Here is an 18,170-nt window from a genome sequence, read left to right on the forward strand (position 1 = left end):
CCACATACGGTGCCCCAAGCACCACCAAGAATGATCCCTATGCACACAATCAGGAGTAAGCCCTGAATGCTATCAGGTGTAGCCGCTAAAATAAACTAAACTAGACTAAATGTGGGAGAGGAAACAAATTTCCATCTTCCCAAGATCTTCCAACATTTTTCTTGCAACTCATCTAAAACTACACCTAAGGACAGGAGGGAGTCCAAAGGAGACTGCACGCAGCTGGGCACGCACCAACCCAGGCTCAATCTCAACACTGCAGGGCCTCTGGTGCATCGAAGGGCACAGATCTAGAGACAACCAAGCAGCAGCAGTGGCGGCTCCTGAGGCCTGAGCACTGAAGTGGCAGACTGATTGGCTGAGAATGGCTGGGTGTGGTCCCTGGGTATCTGGAGCACCAGGTGGGAGACCTGACATAATAAAGATAAATTAACTAAAACAAAATGACATTTTAAACACCTCCTTTATATTAAGTAGTTAAAATGTAGCAACAAATCTTTCTGAAAGACTGTAGCACTGGGGCCGGAGCGATAGCACTGCCGGTAGGGCATTTGCCTTGCACGCGGCCGACCTGGGTTCAATCCCCAGCATCCCATATGGTCCCCCAAGCACTACCAGGAGTAATTCCTGAGTGCAAAGCCAGGAGTAACCCCTGAACATCGCTGGGTGTGACCAAAAAAGCAAAAAAAAAAAAAAAAAAGACTGTAGCACTGCACTATAGCAGGTCCATTGGTCCTGATTTGCTCAAGCAGGCACCAGTAACATCTCCATTGTGAGACTTGTTACTGTTTCTGGCATATGCCACCGGTAGCTTGCCAGACTCTGCCATGTGGGCAGGATACTCTCGGTAGCTTGTCAGGCTCTCAGAGAGGGGCAGAGGAATTGAACCTGGGTCGATCGAGTACAAGGCAAACGCCCTACCTGCTGTGCTATCGCTCCAGTCCTTCTGAAAGACAATCTATAAAAATAAAAACATCCAACTAGCATTCTGGGAACACTATTTTGTTCTGTTGTGTTTTTGAGCCACAACCAGTGGTGCTCAGACTCTCTGTGCTGGGGGTGACTCCCAGCACTGTTTGGGGACCCTGTGGTGCCAGGGCTCAAAGCTGGGTTTCCGTGCACTCCAGCCTGTTGAACAACCTCTCTTGCCTCCCACTGACACATTTTAAGACACATCAGAAGTAATCAGAGATTGTATCTTACTTTTTTTTTCCCCTAGGAGTGTCTTCTAAAATAAGATGTTGAAGTAGTTACAAAGGCAAATTTAACAAAGACCAGTCTTTAGGGATCCAGTGTAAAAAAGTTTCTAACGCTGAAAAGGCTAACAAGGAATACAGGCGGCTTGAGCATCAAAACTCGGATCAGGGAACTAAACTGAGCATTTGTGCTGATGAGATTTGAACACAGATAAACCAAAGCTGGCAAAGGATGTATTAAATAGAAAAGCACGTACTCTGCCATGTAGGAGAAGCCACTACTCACATCCAGCTATCTGCTAGTAGCAAGTAGGAGTTGCACTATGGCCAAGTGCAACTGGCATTACCGGGCCTCTGATTTTTGGAAGAGGGGGAGAGATCACACAGCGGTGATTGGAGAATCATGTGGAGCCAAACTTTCTTTCAGCATCTTTTCAGCCCAGACCTCTATGCACCCCCTGCCTCCCGCCTCCTGTGCGTGTTGGGGCGGGCGCCTGAGGGGCCCAGAAACCAATCCTCTCAATTCTTGGCCGACTGGGCCCGAAGCTTGGTGCTAGAGCCCAGAATACAATGCTGCTTGAGCTCTGTGATGCTGAGATCACCCGGTGGTGCTGGGGGGCCTCCACGGCCGCCTCCAGCAAAGCCTAGGGAACTTTGGAGTGCTGGGAATCAAACTGGGGTCAGCCACATGCAACACATACACTTTAATCCCTGTATCTCCTCTTTCCCAGGACTCAGTTTTTTGTTTTGTTTTTGGTTTTGAGGACACACACCCAGCAGTGCTCAGGGTGGAGTCCTAGATCTGCACTTGGGGATCACTTCTGGTGGGCTAAGGGGACCATAGAGTGTGCTGGAGATTATACCTGCATCAGCCACGTGCAACCCTACTTACTATATTATTGCTCCAGCTTCTCAGATTTTTTAAAAAATCTGGATATACAGAATTTTACATGAAGCCGACAGATATTTAAATGTTAAAAAAAACATTAGAACAATAACAAGCAAACAAACTAAATTAGTGTGCAAAATTTGGCCAAAGACTATCAGTGTCCAACTTATGTAAAACACTAAATTTATAAAGACTAGTAAATCTGTGGTACATTAGCATCACATTACTCAAATTTTAAATGTTATATAATTTTATTATATCCTATAAAGTATATGCTTACATATATCATGAGTATGCAATTGTTTATGGCAGAAAAATCCACTTTTGAGGATAAACATTACGTAGCTATTAAGTCTTGAAGCAAACTGGAAATAAAAAGTTCTCTGAATTTTAGCTCCAGAGAATGAAGCCAGTGCTCTAGGCTGCCTCAACACTGTCATCCATGGTCACCATTCATGCACAAAACAAATACAACGGTAAGCAACCAAACAGGTAAAGACATACCTTTCTGTCTGCTTGCCACTGCTGATGCTCCAAAACTATGTTTTTGATATTGTCAAAAAAATCATCCTTTATCAAGCTGAGGGCTTTATCTGGATTGGATCTATCAGCTGAAATGATATGCTTCATATTCTGATAATGGTCATGAACATTCAGCATTTCCTAAAGGTAAAAAAAAAAGTCCTTTATTTCAATTTCAACTTGAAAGCAAAATAACACAAATTAAATTCACCTTCTACAATGCCTGTGCTGATAAGGAACTAACAGACACAGGGCCGGAGCATAGTACAGCAGGTAAGTTACCTGCCTTGTACATGGTCCAACTGGGTTCAATCCCCAGCATCTCACATAGATGCCCCCTATAATTCCTGAGAGTAATTTCTGAGTGCAGAGTCAGAAGTAAGCCCTGATCATTGCGAAGTGTAGCCCCAAAGCAAAAAATGTATGCATATACATATATGCATATATACATATGCATATACACAAATATCTATGCATGTGTGTTTACGCGTATGTGTATACACACACGATACACAGAGATATGTGTGTATATATACATATATATGTGAGCACACAAATTCAATTTTTTGGAAATGTGAACACATCACTAATTACAAAGTTGTAGTTCTGTAAAACAATCTTGTTTGAACCTCAGGGAAGAACCATTATTACAAAACTCTACAAGAATTATTATTTATCCATGCATACATATCCATGAGGAAAAAGATTTTCCTCACAAATTATACCAGACAAGTAATGGTGCTTTAAGACCATACCTCTTACACATATCTTTAGAGCAAATTACTGTTTCATCAGAACAGCGTTGCTGTCAGTTTTTTTGGCAATTGTTTTTACATAAACATTGTAAAAAGGAACTTAGAAAATTAATGTCAAAAGGGGGCTAGAGCAATAGCACAGCGGGTAGGGCGTTTGCCTTGCACATGGCCGACCCGGGTTCGATTCCCAGCATCCCATATGGTCCCCAGAGCACCGTCAGGAGTGATGCCTGAGTGCATGAACCAGGAGTAACGCCTGTGCATCGCCAGGTGTGATCCAAAAAAGCAAAAAAAAAAAAAAAAAAAAAGAGAATTAATGTCAAAAGATTTTAAAGTTCTCCTTTATGGACTAAGTCAATCTAAAAAAATTATTTCAGTATTTGAATGCAAATATACCAAATCCACATTCAGTCTACAACTTTCTGTTAATCAGTGCATTTCAAGATTTATCCCATAAAATCTTACCATATTACTATATTAATAAGATATATTATTATTATATACTTTTTCACCGGCTGTTTTCACTCAGAGGGGGTGGGTTGAGTTTCCCTCCCAGCCCCGAGCAGAGCCCCGGCAGTTGAAGACCTCCGGAACCCAGCCATAGTCATGCTCAAGGTCACTCTCCACATGCTTGGGTGAGCCTCACGCATGAAGAAACCATCAGAGGAACCCAGGTGTGCGGGACCTGGGGTTGAGATCTCCAAGGCTGCTCGGATTAGGACTGAGCCTCTTCCACCCAGATTCCCCATTTTCCAATAGCTAGGCAGTCACACCCAGAAAATGCCCTCCCCCTCAGCGTAATCCCATCAATGGCTAATATCCAGAGACTATAAAACCAAGCTCCCGGAAGCGAGATCTTCCTTCAACCTGGCAAGCTACCAAGAGTTTTCTGCCCACATCGGAGAGCCTGGCAAGCTCCCTGTGGCATATTCATATGCCAAATACAGTAACAATGATGGATCTCATTCCCCTGACCCTGAAAAGCCTCTAATGCGGCACCATTGGGAAGGACGAGTAAAGAGAAGCTGCTAATATCTCAGGGCTAGTATGAATGGAGACGTTACTGGGACCACTGGAGCAAATCGATGATCAACGGGATGACAGTGACAGAGACATATAATATATGCGTTATTTCTGATATCTGAAAGCAAAAGCAGACTATGGTGGTTTAAAATGAGAAAAGTTTTCAGCATCCAGTAGAGGACAGTATAAATTTAACATATGCTGGCCAACAAGATATTAATTTCAAGTATGCAAGTAAATTTACCTCTAATACATCAGAAGTGATAAGTTTCATCACACGATCATTTGGATCCTTAAATTCTTCTGTAACTTCTGCTCGTTGAGCTTTTTTCTTCATTCTGTATGACAACTATATAATAAAAGTCTTAATTTCGATGCTTTTTAAAGGATTTTGGGGGGAATAAAATATAAGCTGTCAATGAAAGTGTTAGAAATAAACCTATCTAGGTTTGTTAGGTTTATAAACCCAACAAAAGCAGCTCTATGTATCTATCTGATAAATAATCCATTATCCAATGACTACAACAACTTAATATACCATGCCACATGCTTAAAAATTCAGATGGGATTCAAAGGATTTATACAACTTGTCTGTTAATGGTAAAATCCAAACTGGAAGCTAGTTTTCTTTCAACCTACTGTACTGTCTCAAGACTAAAAAAATAGGGGCTGGAGTGATAGCACAGCGGGTAGGGCGTTTGCCTTGCACACGGCCGACTGGGTTCGATTCCCAGCATCCCATATGGTCCCCTAGCACTGCCAGGAGTAATTCCTGAGTGCAGAGCCAGGACTAACCCCCGTGCACAGCTGGGTGTGACCCAAAAAGCCAAAAAAAAAAAAATAAAAAAGATTAAAAAAATAAGTTAGTTGAAGTTTCAAGTTTTACCAATGGACATTTAGATTTCTGGTCCTCTACCAATAAATCTGTAATGAGCAAATGCAGATGCTAAATCTAATTTTCTCTAAGAGTTTGCTGAATGGACAGCCTCCAGAAACAAACTGCATTTAAAAGCAGAGACTGAAGCTGTTTACATAGAAAAGTAATCAGAAGATTTTCTTCTCTTTTAAGTAGGCCCTCTCAGCCACAGAGCACTGCCTTTCTGAATTTCTGAGGCCCGAAGTTTACACCCTGGCTCCGAGGGTGTGCGGGTGGAGTGGGGAGGAGAGGCTTTCTGTACATAATAGAAGTTATAAAAAAATTCCTTCCACTTTTTGAGACTGAGGTACTTAGTGGACAATCAGAAAACATATCTCAAGGAACATACCAATTTAGGCATCGCTGTATAGTGAAATGCTTTATCTAGTCGTAACTTCCTAAAAATATAAGCTGCATCAAAATGTTGGGCATTTATCAAATCTTGCTGAAATTTTAAAACTTCATCCCAATCTTTCAGGGCAACTCTAATCTGCAAACAAGAAGAGTAAAAAATTGTTACCAAATATAAATTGTTTTCCCATAGAAACATTATAACTTCAAAATACTGGTCATTCAATTTTAAATCAGTTTGTAAAACTGCTGTAATTCAACAAGTATTACCTTTTGTTTCGGCTGACATAACTGGGTATTATATAATCCATATAGCAGGTACAAAGCACCAACTCTTATCTGGAAGGTATATGGAGGCAAAAAATATCGCCAAGCCAAAGCTAATGCTTCTTTTGTAAAGGAGTTCTTTTCTAAATTTCTCATTTTACCACTAGAAAACAAAAGGAAAATAAATTATGGTTCTAAGTAAATAATAGCAGAAAACAGAAGTGACATACAATTCCTTAAATAGCAGTTTTTAGAACTGAGTGAGATTAGTGCTTACCAGAATAGGAGAAAGAGGTAGGAAAATCAGGCAAAAGGGGTCAACTGTACAGTAAAGGACTGAATCAGATTTTTAATGTGTATATACGCACTTAGTATTAAAGATGCTTACTGAAACTTACATGTTATAATGCAATGTTATTTGAAAAAGAGAAAAAATATTGACGAATATCCCACACCTGATCTTTTCATGATTCAAAGCACAGATATCTGACAGATAAAGATGTATCTTTTTAAATTTTTTTTTACTAAAGAACTGTGATTTACCAAGTTGATAGTTAGGTTTTAGCTATACAGTATTTCTTCATCAATCTCACCAATAGTGTCAACTTCCCCCCACCAGTGTCCCCGTATTCTCTCCCTACCCCAATCCCTATCCTATCCCTGACTATCAACTTGACAGGCACATTATAAAGTTTCAGTGGCTGTAGCTTAGATCTCATGTTTATAGTTTCATTGATCACGCTAAACATGACTCTTTCTAAAACCTTGGGAACAAAAAGAAGGGGGGAAACAGTTACAGATAAACTTACATGTGTTATTCAAATATAATAGAAAATTTCCCCCAATACTTTCAGGGATTCACTAAAATGTATTTGTCAGTTGGCTGGAACCATAGGATAATACAGTGGGCAGGATGCTCGCCTTGTACACAGCTAACCAAGATTCCACCCTCGAGCCCTCCAGGAATGATCCCTGCGTACAGAGGCAGGAGTAAGCCCTAAGCACCACCATGTGTCCTCCACAAATAAAACAAAACAAAAAGTAAAAAGCATTGGTCAGTCTAGAGAGTTAGTTCAATGGGTCGGGTTCATTGAAAGCCAACAATACAACAAAAGTCCCCCACCATTTCTGCTTCTTCCACCCTTGGCCAATTCCACAGGGCAGTTCATCAAAGTAAAGAAGGAGCAGGACAAGAACTCAGACTCAGATCTTCATACTAAGAGCCAGAGAGATATTTACTCTGGGTTAAGGTTCTAGTCATGACAAACTTTGGGGGAAGGGAAAACACACACACACACAAAAAAACCCTACAGGCAGAGCCTCCGCGCCTACTGACTGTGATCCTGAGTTCTCCTAACCCATTTTGGCACCAGAGCAGATTCTTGCAGCCATGCATTTTGACTGTGAACTGAACTACAACCTCGTGCAGCCCGGGGAGGGATTTTTTTTCCCTCTCCACCCCATTTTTCTGAGCGAAAATGGCGGCAGCGGCAGCAGCCACGCGGTGAGAGCCACCCTCTAAGACCCCTCCACCAGGAGGTAGGACTCTCTTTAGTGACGTAGCCCGTAGGTGATCCTGGGAGGGGAGGTGTTCCCGGCGCGCCTTCCGCCCAGAGATGAACCAAGAGCCGCGGCACGAGAAGCAGAGCCTCCGCGCCTACTGACTGTGATCCTGAGGTCTCCTAACCCATTTTGGCACCAGAGCAGATTCTTGCAGCCATGCATTTTGACTGTGAACTGAGCTAAAATATTAGAAACCCAAAACCGCGCGGCCGTGATAGCGGCCGCGCGGACTCAATGTCTTCACTTTTACCAAGGAATAGAAATTATTAGATGATGCTTATTCAGCAGGCCTGATTGTTGGGGAAAATTTCCAATCAACAATAGTGAGTTCTGTATGGAAATATGAAATGTACTCAATATATAGAGATAATAATGGAATATCATTAGCTACTTAGATGGGGGGTGGGGTGGGAGGGGGGTGTATTGGGGTTCTTGGTGGTGGAACGGGTGCACTGGTGAAGGGATGGTGGTTTAATCAGTATTTGACTGTGACTTAAACCTGAAAAAAAAAAAAGCAAAACCTTTCTTTATAAAAGACTCAATTTGAGCAAGAATTAGTTGATTAATAAAAAGAAATAAAAGGAAAAAAAAAAAGCAAAAAAAAAAAAAAACCCTACAAAATACTGTACTGTCTGTGAAAAACATGGTGGTTATTTAGGAAAAGAGAACGGACATGATGAAGAGAGGGGGGAGAGAGGTTGGTTATTTTGATAGAATGGTCACTCAAGCATCTGTGGTGAATATGGAGTGTGAAGCCATACTCCTGATATAGTATTGCAAACCAAATTTCATTCAGTAACATTTTTTTTTAAATTTTATTGAATCACCGTGAGATAGTTACAAGCTTTCATGTTTGGGTTACAATCTCACAATGATCAAACACCCATCCCTCCACCAGTGCACATTCCCCACCACCAATATCCTGGGAATACTCCCCCTTTCCCACCCTCTCCCTGCCTCCATGGCAGACATTATTCCCCATACTCTCTCTCTACTTTTGGGCATGCAACACAGATGCTGAGAGGTCATCATGTTTGGTCCATTATCTACTTTCAGCACACATCTCCCATCCCGACTGATTCCTCCAGCCATCATTTTCTTAGTCATCTCTTCTCTATTCCATCTGCCTTCTCCCCTCCGCTCATGAAGCAGTAACTTTTATAAAAATTAACCCCAGAGGCGGCCGGAACGGTAGTTGAGGGGGTAAGGGGCTTGCCTTGCACGCTGCAGACCCAGGTTGGATCCCTGGTATCCCATACGGTCTCCAGAACACTGCCAAGAGTGATCTCTGAGTGCAGTCAGGAGTAACCCCTGAGCATGGCTGAGTGTGCCCCGAACCAATTAATTCCAATGATTCTATCTCAAGTTTTATGGAAAAGTTCACGTGATCATATAGTTCAAACTTGTACAGAAATTTGGTTTTAGAGGCTGGAGAGATAGGACAGCGGGCGAAGCGCTTGCCTAGCACGTGGCGACTCGTTTTGTTCTATAAGATCGTTCAAGACCCAGCGGCTGCAAACCCTGACAGCACAGTCGGATGTGGCCCAACCCCTGCTTCCATCTAATGGAGCTAAGCGTTTACCAAAAACCATCTTACTGGGGGCTGAAATTAAAATAACATTTACTTCATTCGGAGAGTTTGTTCAAATTATACTTTCCATACTTTTTATAAAATAATCTAAAGCTGACTTTAGTATAATAAATCGTGTCCAGAGACATACATATGCTGTTACGATTTTGCACAGTCTAAATAAAAATTTCACCTTTGTTTGTTTGGGGGCCCCACCCGGAGATAATCTGGAGATGATTCCCTGCTCCCGGGATCACTCCTGATGGGGCTGGGGGAGGTGCGCGGGGCGGGAGGGGGACCATATGGGGTGCCACTGAGGATTAGACAAGCATTGTATTATCGCTCTGCCACCCCCTCCCCAAATTTCACTTTTTAATACACACAAGACACAGAAACACAGGGTGCTTTCCTTGCAGGCTAATCTGGATTCGACTCGCCTACTCCACAGCCTCCCTGGGCATCTCTGAATGTGGACCAGAGGGGTCCCACCCCTGGGGCGGCGGGGAGACGTGCAAACTCTTACTCCAAGGGCAAAGAGGAGTGTGCAAACTCTAGCTCCAAAGGAGGAAGCGACCGAGGACAGCGTGCAAACTCTTACTCCAAAAACGGAGGGGAGCATGCAACCTCTTACTCCAGGGGCGAAGAGGTGCGTGCAAACTCTTACTCCAAGAGCGGAGAGGAGCATGCAAATTCTTACTCTAAGCGCAGAGGGGAGCAAGTAAACTCTTACTCCACGGGCAGAGGAAACCGTGCAAACTCTTCCAGCGTCTGTGGAAACCGTGCAAACACTTCCAGCGTCTGTGACCCTGCGGAAGAGAGGAGCGGGCGACTAACACCTACCAGAAGATGCTCCCGAACTTCATGTTCCTCCAGAGTTCGGTGAAATCTTCAAAGCGCACGCTGTCGGTCTCCTGGAAGCGGCTGAGCAGCGTCTCACAGTCGGCCTGTAGGCCCGGAGGAGTCCCCATGTCTGCTGAGGCCCAGCACAACGCAAGCTTGGCGCGGTCACCGAGGAAACCGGGCCGGGACAGGCGTCCCTGCCACGTGACGCGCCCGCGCACGTCTCTTCCGGTCCCGTTAGCCCCGCCCAGCGCGGGGCGGTGCTGCTCACGTTCTTGCGCGTGCGTGATACATGTGCTCACTTTTTTTGTTTTTACCTTTTCTTTTCTTTTTGGATTTTGGGCCACACCCGCTGTCGGGGACCGAACCTGGGTTAGCCTCAGGCCAGACAAGAGCCCCACCCGCTGTACTAGCTGTACTATTTCTCCCGCCCCTGTTAACTTCTTGATTGATTCTTCGGCGAATCCGTTTTTTAAATTTCATCTACGAGGGGCTGGAGGGATAGCACAGCGGGTAGGGCGTTTGCCTTGCACGCGGCCGACCCGGGTTCAAATCCCAGCATCCCATATGGTCCCCTGAGCACCGCCAGGGGTAATTCCTGAGTGCAGAGCCAGGAGTAACCCCTGTGCATCGCCAGGTGTGACCCAAAAAAGCAAAAAAAAAAAATAAATAAATAAATAAATTTCATCTACGAACTTGGCTGTGTCGTGACCCTTGGGAGGAGGGGTTGTAGGGCTCCGTAGTTCGCTCGCTTATGTAAATTGGCTTACCCTTACTGTCACGCTCTTTTAAAGTGATCCCAGAATGACCGAAGTCAACTTGAATAGCTAGGGCAGAAGAGTGCCGCCCACTCCATGTGGGAGAAGGATGTAAAGAGAGGGCTTACCAGGAAATGGACTGTCCCACATATTACGGTGCTTAATGTGTAGCCCTGACAGCCTTCTTCAGCCACCCTTGAGAAGCTCTTGTTAAATACATCGCGCACCAGAAGCCCCTACTCAGTCTCTACAATCAAGCGCAGTCCTTAAAAGCATCTTCTTTCTATATACTTAGTGATTAGAGTGAAAAGGCTTTCTGCGAACACTCCACCTCTTACCCTGAAGCCAGCTATTGAGTATTTGCGCTTTTCATCCTTTTTCCAATTGCACGACATGCTATTTTTGTTGTTTAGAATAAATATCCTAAAATAATAGAAACACACTGGACTTGTGCCTGTAGATGGAGATGGCAAGTCAACTTTTCTGATCATTTCACCTGTTTTCTATTTTTATATTACCTTTATGTTTTGTGTGTACAGAAAAACTTACATAACCTATCTTAGACGGTATGGATAGGGTTGGATTGTGTGCTTTGCATGTAGGAAGCCCAAGTTTGATCCCTGGCAACACATGATCCCCAAGCACTTCCAGAAGGACCTACCAGCACAGGGCCTCACACACACACACACACACACACACACACACACACACACACACACACACAGGAGAGAACATGGTACCAGAACACCTGTGTACCATCTACCAGAATCTTACCAGCATTGTCAGATCCATTTATGAATTACTCTGGTCTATTGCTTTCTCCTGCCTCTACCACTACCTTACTTTGTTTCTTTTTATCTTGTAAGCATACTTATGTGTATAATGTTATCACAAGTGTATTCATCTCTAATAATTTAGTAGCTATTGGTTGTCAATTTTGAAGAAAAAGATTTTAATGGTATTGCAATTTATTTTTTTTTATTGATTTGCTCGGGATAATAGTACTACAGTGCTACAGTGCAATTTATAAGTCTTTTAATTAATTAATTTGGGGGCTACACTCAGTGGCACTTAAGGGACCATTTGGTGCTGGAACTGTAACCCAGCGTTCCTACATGCAAAGTGGGCGTGCATTCCAGGCCTTTGAACCATTTAGCTGTTCCAGCTCATTATTTGGAAATGTCTTTTTTTGTTTGCCTCTCATATTTATATCTTATCTGAATTTTTAATTGCGTGATCCCAATATATAAATACATCATTTAATTTTATATGGCTTTAATATGCAGTTTCCTTATTAAACTCCTATTAATTATAATACTTTTTGATAGATTATTTTAGGTGTCCAATATGTATATTTTATGAGCTATGAATATGATAGTTTGCTTTTTCCTCTTCCAATTCTTTTTTTTCCCCTTAATTTCATTTTTCTCTTGTATTCTATTAGAAACCATCCATAGAGCATGGGTATGTGTCTGTGTGCTACAATATTACCAATAGCAAAAAGTGCTTATTGGTACATGGTACTAAAGTCCAGTGACTTGTTTCTTTTCCTTCTCAACTGTAGAATTCCTATCTGACTATTTTTTAATTGTGTCTATTTGTTTATATTGTATTCGGTGAGCCAATGTCATAATGTCTTTAAATGGCTTATTTTGGTTCTTTGAACATATTTTCTTAATGTTTGTATTAAAATCCTTGCTTGTTAACACTGCCAACTGAGCCATTTGATATGTAATTTCTGTTGTATATTCTCTTCCTATAATGGCCAAAACTTTTCTGAGCACCTTCTTGTGAATTTTTTTTTTTAATATCCCTTTACCTACTTTCAACACTCAGTTCTTGTCCGGAATGATTATTTCCAACCATCATACTTGACCCCTCTCTATCTTAAATACCCTCCACCCCATACACCTACAATTTAAAAAACAATTAAAACTTGTTTTTAAAAACAATGTTTTTAACAACTTGATTGTTAAATTGCTCAATTTTTAAAACAATGTTAGCTATTTTTTAAAAACAATTTAAAATTGTTTTCGAACTAGGGCAGTACACACAGCACAGTGGGATGACAATGGCTTTAGCAGGGCTTTCTTTTCAGTTTTCTGGTTTGGGGAACACAACCAATGGTACTCACAGCCTACTCCTGGCTTGGTGATGGGTCACTCCGGACAGGGCTCAGTAGGACTCGGCAGCGTTAGGAGACCAGGGATTGAATGATGGTTGGCCATGTGTGTGCCAAGTGCCCCACTGGCTATACTTTGGCTTAGGCAACATAGCAAGTCTTTCCTAATGGTCTCTCTCTGAACTCTGTTAAGCTACTTTTTGTTTTGTTTTTAAAAATCTACTTTTATTTATTTTTTGCTTCGTTTGGTTTTTCGGACACTCCTTGCCATGCCCCAGGCTTTCTTTTGGTTCTGTGCTCAAGATTCACTCCAGGCAAGGCTCAGGGTGCTGGGCATCTAACCTGGGTTGGAAAGGATCAAGATAAACATCCTCCCTGCTATACTATCTCTCCAGCACTTGAATCTACTTCTTTTTGAATCATACCTAACAGTTAATTGCTAGCTTTATTTGGCAATGTCCCAGGCATAAATTTCTTCCGCACTCCAATTATAATTAAGCTCCTTTGCAGAAGTAGTCTTTTGAGTATGGTCTAGATATTAGTTCTGATCCCAGAGGGCTTTTCTAAATTGTCCCTAGTAAAGTTGCTGTTATGGAACTACTAGCCTCCTCTTACCATCTCGTCATTCTTTTCAAGAGCACCTCCACGTTTGAGTTTTCTCACATTCATCTCCCCGAAAATGCCTATTCCTTTGGGCACAGCTTTAAAGTTCATGTTGGAGTAGACTTTTTATCTCCCTGGGAAAATTTTCTGAGACTGCTCTGGAGCTGGGGAATGAATGTGGGCAGTGGCTTGTTTCACTTTATGGGCAAGGCCATGACAGGAACAGTATCCTATCATATGATACTCAGCTTCAGGCTTCCTCTCCTGACAGGATCTCCCAAGTGACCTGTGAGTTGGGGTGAGGACATTTGAGACCTGGAAAACTCTGTTCCCAAAATGGTATCTGAAAGGACGAATAGAATTACCAATTTCTTCAATCTCCAGACCATACTCACCTGGAACTTAGCATTTGCAGCAACAAAACTAAGGATGAGAGATGCCTGCAGCCTGTCCCTCGTAGATCTTGGAAAAATGCAGCCTCATGTCCTTGGCCACATCACCTCTGCTGGAGTTTTCATTACACTGAGCAGGGTTTGGTTGGCAGGCAGTTCAAGTGCTAATAATTCCTGATATTCTTATCAAGATTTAGTCTATTATGTTGAGTAAATGATTCTTTGCTTGCTGACATTCCCCTTGAACAACTTCAAAAAGTCTCAAAATGATTATTTTGTAAGTTTCATCAGCTTTGGTTGTTTCACTGGTAAATTCATAGAGCTCCTCATTTTTTTTTTTTCATAGAGCTCCTCTTTTTAAAAGCAAACTCTAGGTAGTTCTATTAGGAAAAACCATACACAATGAATTTTACCAAAGGAAACAATTTATACTAAAAATGTAAGATGTACCCACGTGTGGAAGTGCAGAGGTATAGTTATTTTTTCTAAACAACACCTGACTTTGTGCTTTACAACAAAATTGTGCGATTATTCTAATTACAGACGATTAAATTAAGAACCCAGAGCTTTTCCATTGTCCATAAACTCCAACAGATTCTTATTAGCTCTTCTCACATCAAACTCAAGATGTGGCTCACAAAAAATTCAGAAAACACAACGTAGGACAAAAATCCACCCTAGGGGCCTGGAGTTTCGATTAGTACCATCAGATATATCTCAAAATGCTTTGAAACAAACGAGTTTTTGGGGTATTTTAAGGGGATATATTTGTATATACGTAAACAAACAAGATTAAAAGATGACTAATCTTTACAAATTTATACTACCCAAGCTCCTAAGTTAGACCACAATTCTACAAAACATGGCTTCAACACTTGGGAATAAGTGGGTTTTCCAGCAACACGCCATCTCTTACTCTTAGACCTCCTCCCTCGCCTCCCAGCACTCCAATATCCCTCAATGAAGAAAAAGAAAAGGAAAGGCGGAGGACCTGTCATCAGAATCCTGCAAGTCACTGACTACAAAGGCGGCCAGCCCCCTTGTGCGCCGGCCCCGCCCAACCAATGGCAAAGGCGGCAGCGCCTGGCACATGCGCTCTCACACGTAGGCCTGGTAGGAAGCAGCTGCTCCTAGCTGCACCAGCAGCTCCCAGAGCAGCGCAACAACCCGAGGGGCTCCCGCAGAAAGCTGCGGTGTAGGGCCTCAGCACGTACCGGGGCGTGGCCTGCAGGGCAGAGGGAGGGGCTGGACAAATTTCCCTGCCAGCTCGAGCTTTGCTTCCTTACTGTGTCACCAGCCGCACGAGAGAGGTAAGGGCACCGGGCCTCTTCCGCATCCACATCCGTGGTACTTTCCCTGCCCCGGAGGTCTGATGGCTGGCGCTCTCAGGCACCTGTGTTTCCTCCATCCCGGGCAGGAGTCAAGACAAGGCAATAAATGAAATTAAATAGTACAAGGAGATCGGTTATCTAGGCAGCGTCTTGGATAAAACCTTCCACCACAGGTAAGAATAAATGATGGCCAAACTCCAGAACGGTGTCAACACAACAAAGCTCCAGAAGACATCCGTCCATGGGAGGTTTGTGGTAAGGTGTAGCTTTGTTCTTAGAGGTAAACTACATCATATCAGATTCTACAGATTGCACCAATTCTCTGTAAAATGATCTGGGACAGCAGGCTCAGAGCTATTTAAAGGGGTGAAATATGAGCAAAGTAGTTAGTGGCAGACTGAAAAAGAGTAAAAAATTTTAAGCTTTTTTTTGGGGGGGGTTGGGGGGTTGTGTTAATTCCAGCAAGGACATGTGTGCAAAGATTGTACTTCACAAAACCCTATTTAAAAAATAGAAATAGAGTAGAAACTGAAATTTACAGGTTTCTGAAAACCAGTAGCTTCTATAATTTCTGTATTTTATTGGCTTTAGTGGTTTAGAAGTAAATTAAGGTTTATAATAGTAAATGTGAGCTGACACAAAGGCAGGTCTCATGCCATTAAGTCATGTAGCTCTGGAAGGTTCATACCCCACATTCACTGTATTTATACTCTGTTTCAATACCCTTTCATTAGCCTGAGTGTTAATGTCTCTATAAAAACACCTGAATCTCTAGTACAAACTCCAGTCCCCAAGTAGTTCTACAGCTGTATTCATTTCCATGTTTTGTGGAGATCTCGCTTACAACAGTCGGTCAAATGTTTATATTTCATTTCCTTCAAAGGACCCTTACGTTTAGTTCCTTCTATCAACATTACTTTTTATTTTGTTTAAACAGTTATCCATGGGGAAAGGGTATGTTCTATTTAGCCAAAAGCACTCCAGACTGGCCACCAGTATGGAGTCACCCAGCCAGTTCCAGCTCTAAGCCTCATCAAGAAAATCTTCACTTAAAAAATTACAAAATACTAATTCATAAGAAGTTTTTGAAGAGTATTAAGTTGCACACAAAATGTTCTATATGAAGTCTAGCATATACGAATAGATACATCCATTTTAAATCCAGAGTCTAAGAGTCATTGTTGGGGGAGAGGGGCTTCTCTCTGGGAAACTATTTGATTGCAAGGTTAATAGTGAGTAATAGTGAGTTTAGAACAAAATACTTTTTTTTTAAACCATCTCTTTTTCAGGTGTGAAAGTAACCTAGTCATTTATTCAACAGCACCAGAGAAGACAAAAAGTCTACATATAGATAGCTAGGGGAGAGAAATATTATGGGTAGAAAAGCTACATATAGTTGACAGGGGAGGGTTACATTTCTGGGATAAAGACATAATTAAGAAATCTGTAACTGTCAGAGGGCTCAATACTGGGAATGAAAGGCTGGAGTTGCTCTTTTAAACAACTTCAATACTTATAGCAGTTTGCTTTCTGAACGATTGAGAGGTAAGTACTTGATTTCTTCCAGTTCTTACTGCCCTTTAAAGTAGCTTTCTTTTCTACATAACTGACTCAAAGATTTGTCATTACATAATCTAATTTTACGTTTAATGTATTTGAAAACTATGCATAAACATCTAGTTTTAAACTGAAGCCAATTAGCAAAACAGCTTCTGACATTTAAACTTAGTAATACATATATATATTTATATATTCACACACTATATTTTTTGGTTTTGGACCACATCTGGCTATGCTCAAGGGTTACTCCCTGCTCTACATTCAGGAAAACACCTGGTGGTACAGGGGGACCAGATGGGATACCAGGTGTTGAGCTTGGGTCAGCCACGTGCAAGGCAATCTACCTGCTGTACTACCTCTCCAGCTGTGTCCTACAAATATTAAGAAACAACTTTATTCTAAATTACCACATTCTACTATGATCTGTAATTAAATGCAGAAGGATTTGGGATCATATATGTCCACTGAATTATACATGTACTTCTAAAATCTTGAATTGGATCCTGGTAAATTTTTGTCACCAAAATTTCATGTACTTAAATAATTTTCATTCTAAAAATCACCTAAATTTGTGGCTTATTTTGCTTATTATTCCTGTAATCTCAAATTATAGTACCCCAAACTTTGGTACTGCTATTATATTATGTCCATAAAATTATTTGCCATTACCACTAATTCACAGTGAATGTAGGTTCTAGGTTCACAGTGAGTTTTATGTGATATTTAATTTCTTAAAAATGAGAATATGATTTATAATCAGAAATGTATTTCATTAAAAAACAAGAATATTAATAAAATTTTAAGTATACAGTATTGTTAAAACAAAAACAAAGCTAGATTTGTTCTAGTTTCAAGTTAGTCATTAAAACCCAGTTTATTTTCAAAAAACAATTTTTTTCCTTTTTTGTATTTAGGCCAAATCTGGCTGTGCTCAGGGCTTACTCTTGACTTTATGCTCAGGGATCTCTCCTGAGAGATTTGGGGAACCAAAATGTGGTGCCTGGGGATGAAACCCAGGTCAGCTGTGTGCAAGGCAAGCATCTTACTTGCTGTAGTATTTTCCAGCCGCAGAAGATCTAATGTTTGGTCTGTCATTTGTGACCCTTAGAGTTCATCAGTTACATTTAAGTAATTTGAGATCTAATTTCTTCATTCATGAAAAGGAGTTAAGTTAAAAAGCTTTAGCAGAATTTCAGACAATTACATACTGTAATTGTAATGTTCAGAATTTGCTTCACTCATCTTACTCATTAAAACATTATAAATCTTTTTTACTTTAATAGATTAATAAGTTTATAAATGACAAGTTTCTTCTCTAAAAGCATACTTTTTACATTGGGACTTTGTGATGTTATTACATTTACAGACACAGTATACAGTAAAGGTGAGGCAATAATATAAATGTAGAACTAATCAATACCAATATAATTTCCATAACATACTTTAACTGCTGATAAACAATTTTATGAGCTGGAAGTACGGAAGCAAATACTGTAAGGTGATCAAAGGGGA

At 41.4% G+C, this 18,170-nt stretch overlaps 1 protein-coding gene across 2 annotated transcripts in view; it reads right to left on the reverse strand.

Moving 5' to 3' along the window:
- SNAPC1 (small nuclear RNA activating complex polypeptide 1) overlaps nucleotides 1-10,101 on the reverse strand; it is a 38,685-nt gene extending 28,584 nt beyond the window's left edge. For both annotated transcript variants that reach the window (XM_012933619.2, XM_055132919.1), the window contains exons 1-5: nucleotides 9,893-10,101; nucleotides 5,923-6,082; nucleotides 5,651-5,791; nucleotides 4,630-4,734; nucleotides 2,590-2,748 (exon numbers count right to left, since the gene is read on the reverse strand). In XM_012933619.2, the coding sequence (XP_012789073.2) occupies nucleotides 2,590-2,748; nucleotides 4,630-4,734; nucleotides 5,651-5,791; nucleotides 5,923-6,082; nucleotides 9,893-10,020 (693 nt within the window). In that variant the 5' untranslated portion in view covers nucleotides 10,021-10,101. The remainder of the gene's footprint in view (nucleotides 1-2,589; nucleotides 2,749-4,629; nucleotides 4,735-5,650; nucleotides 5,792-5,922; nucleotides 6,083-9,892) is intronic.
- Nucleotides 10,102-18,170: the final 8,069 nt, after the last annotated feature.

This window comes from Sorex araneus, chromosome 3 (assembly GCF_027595985.1).
Source record: "Sorex araneus isolate mSorAra2 chromosome 3, mSorAra2.pri, whole genome shotgun sequence".
Taxonomy (NCBI): domain Eukaryota; kingdom Metazoa; phylum Chordata; class Mammalia; order Eulipotyphla; family Soricidae; genus Sorex; species Sorex araneus.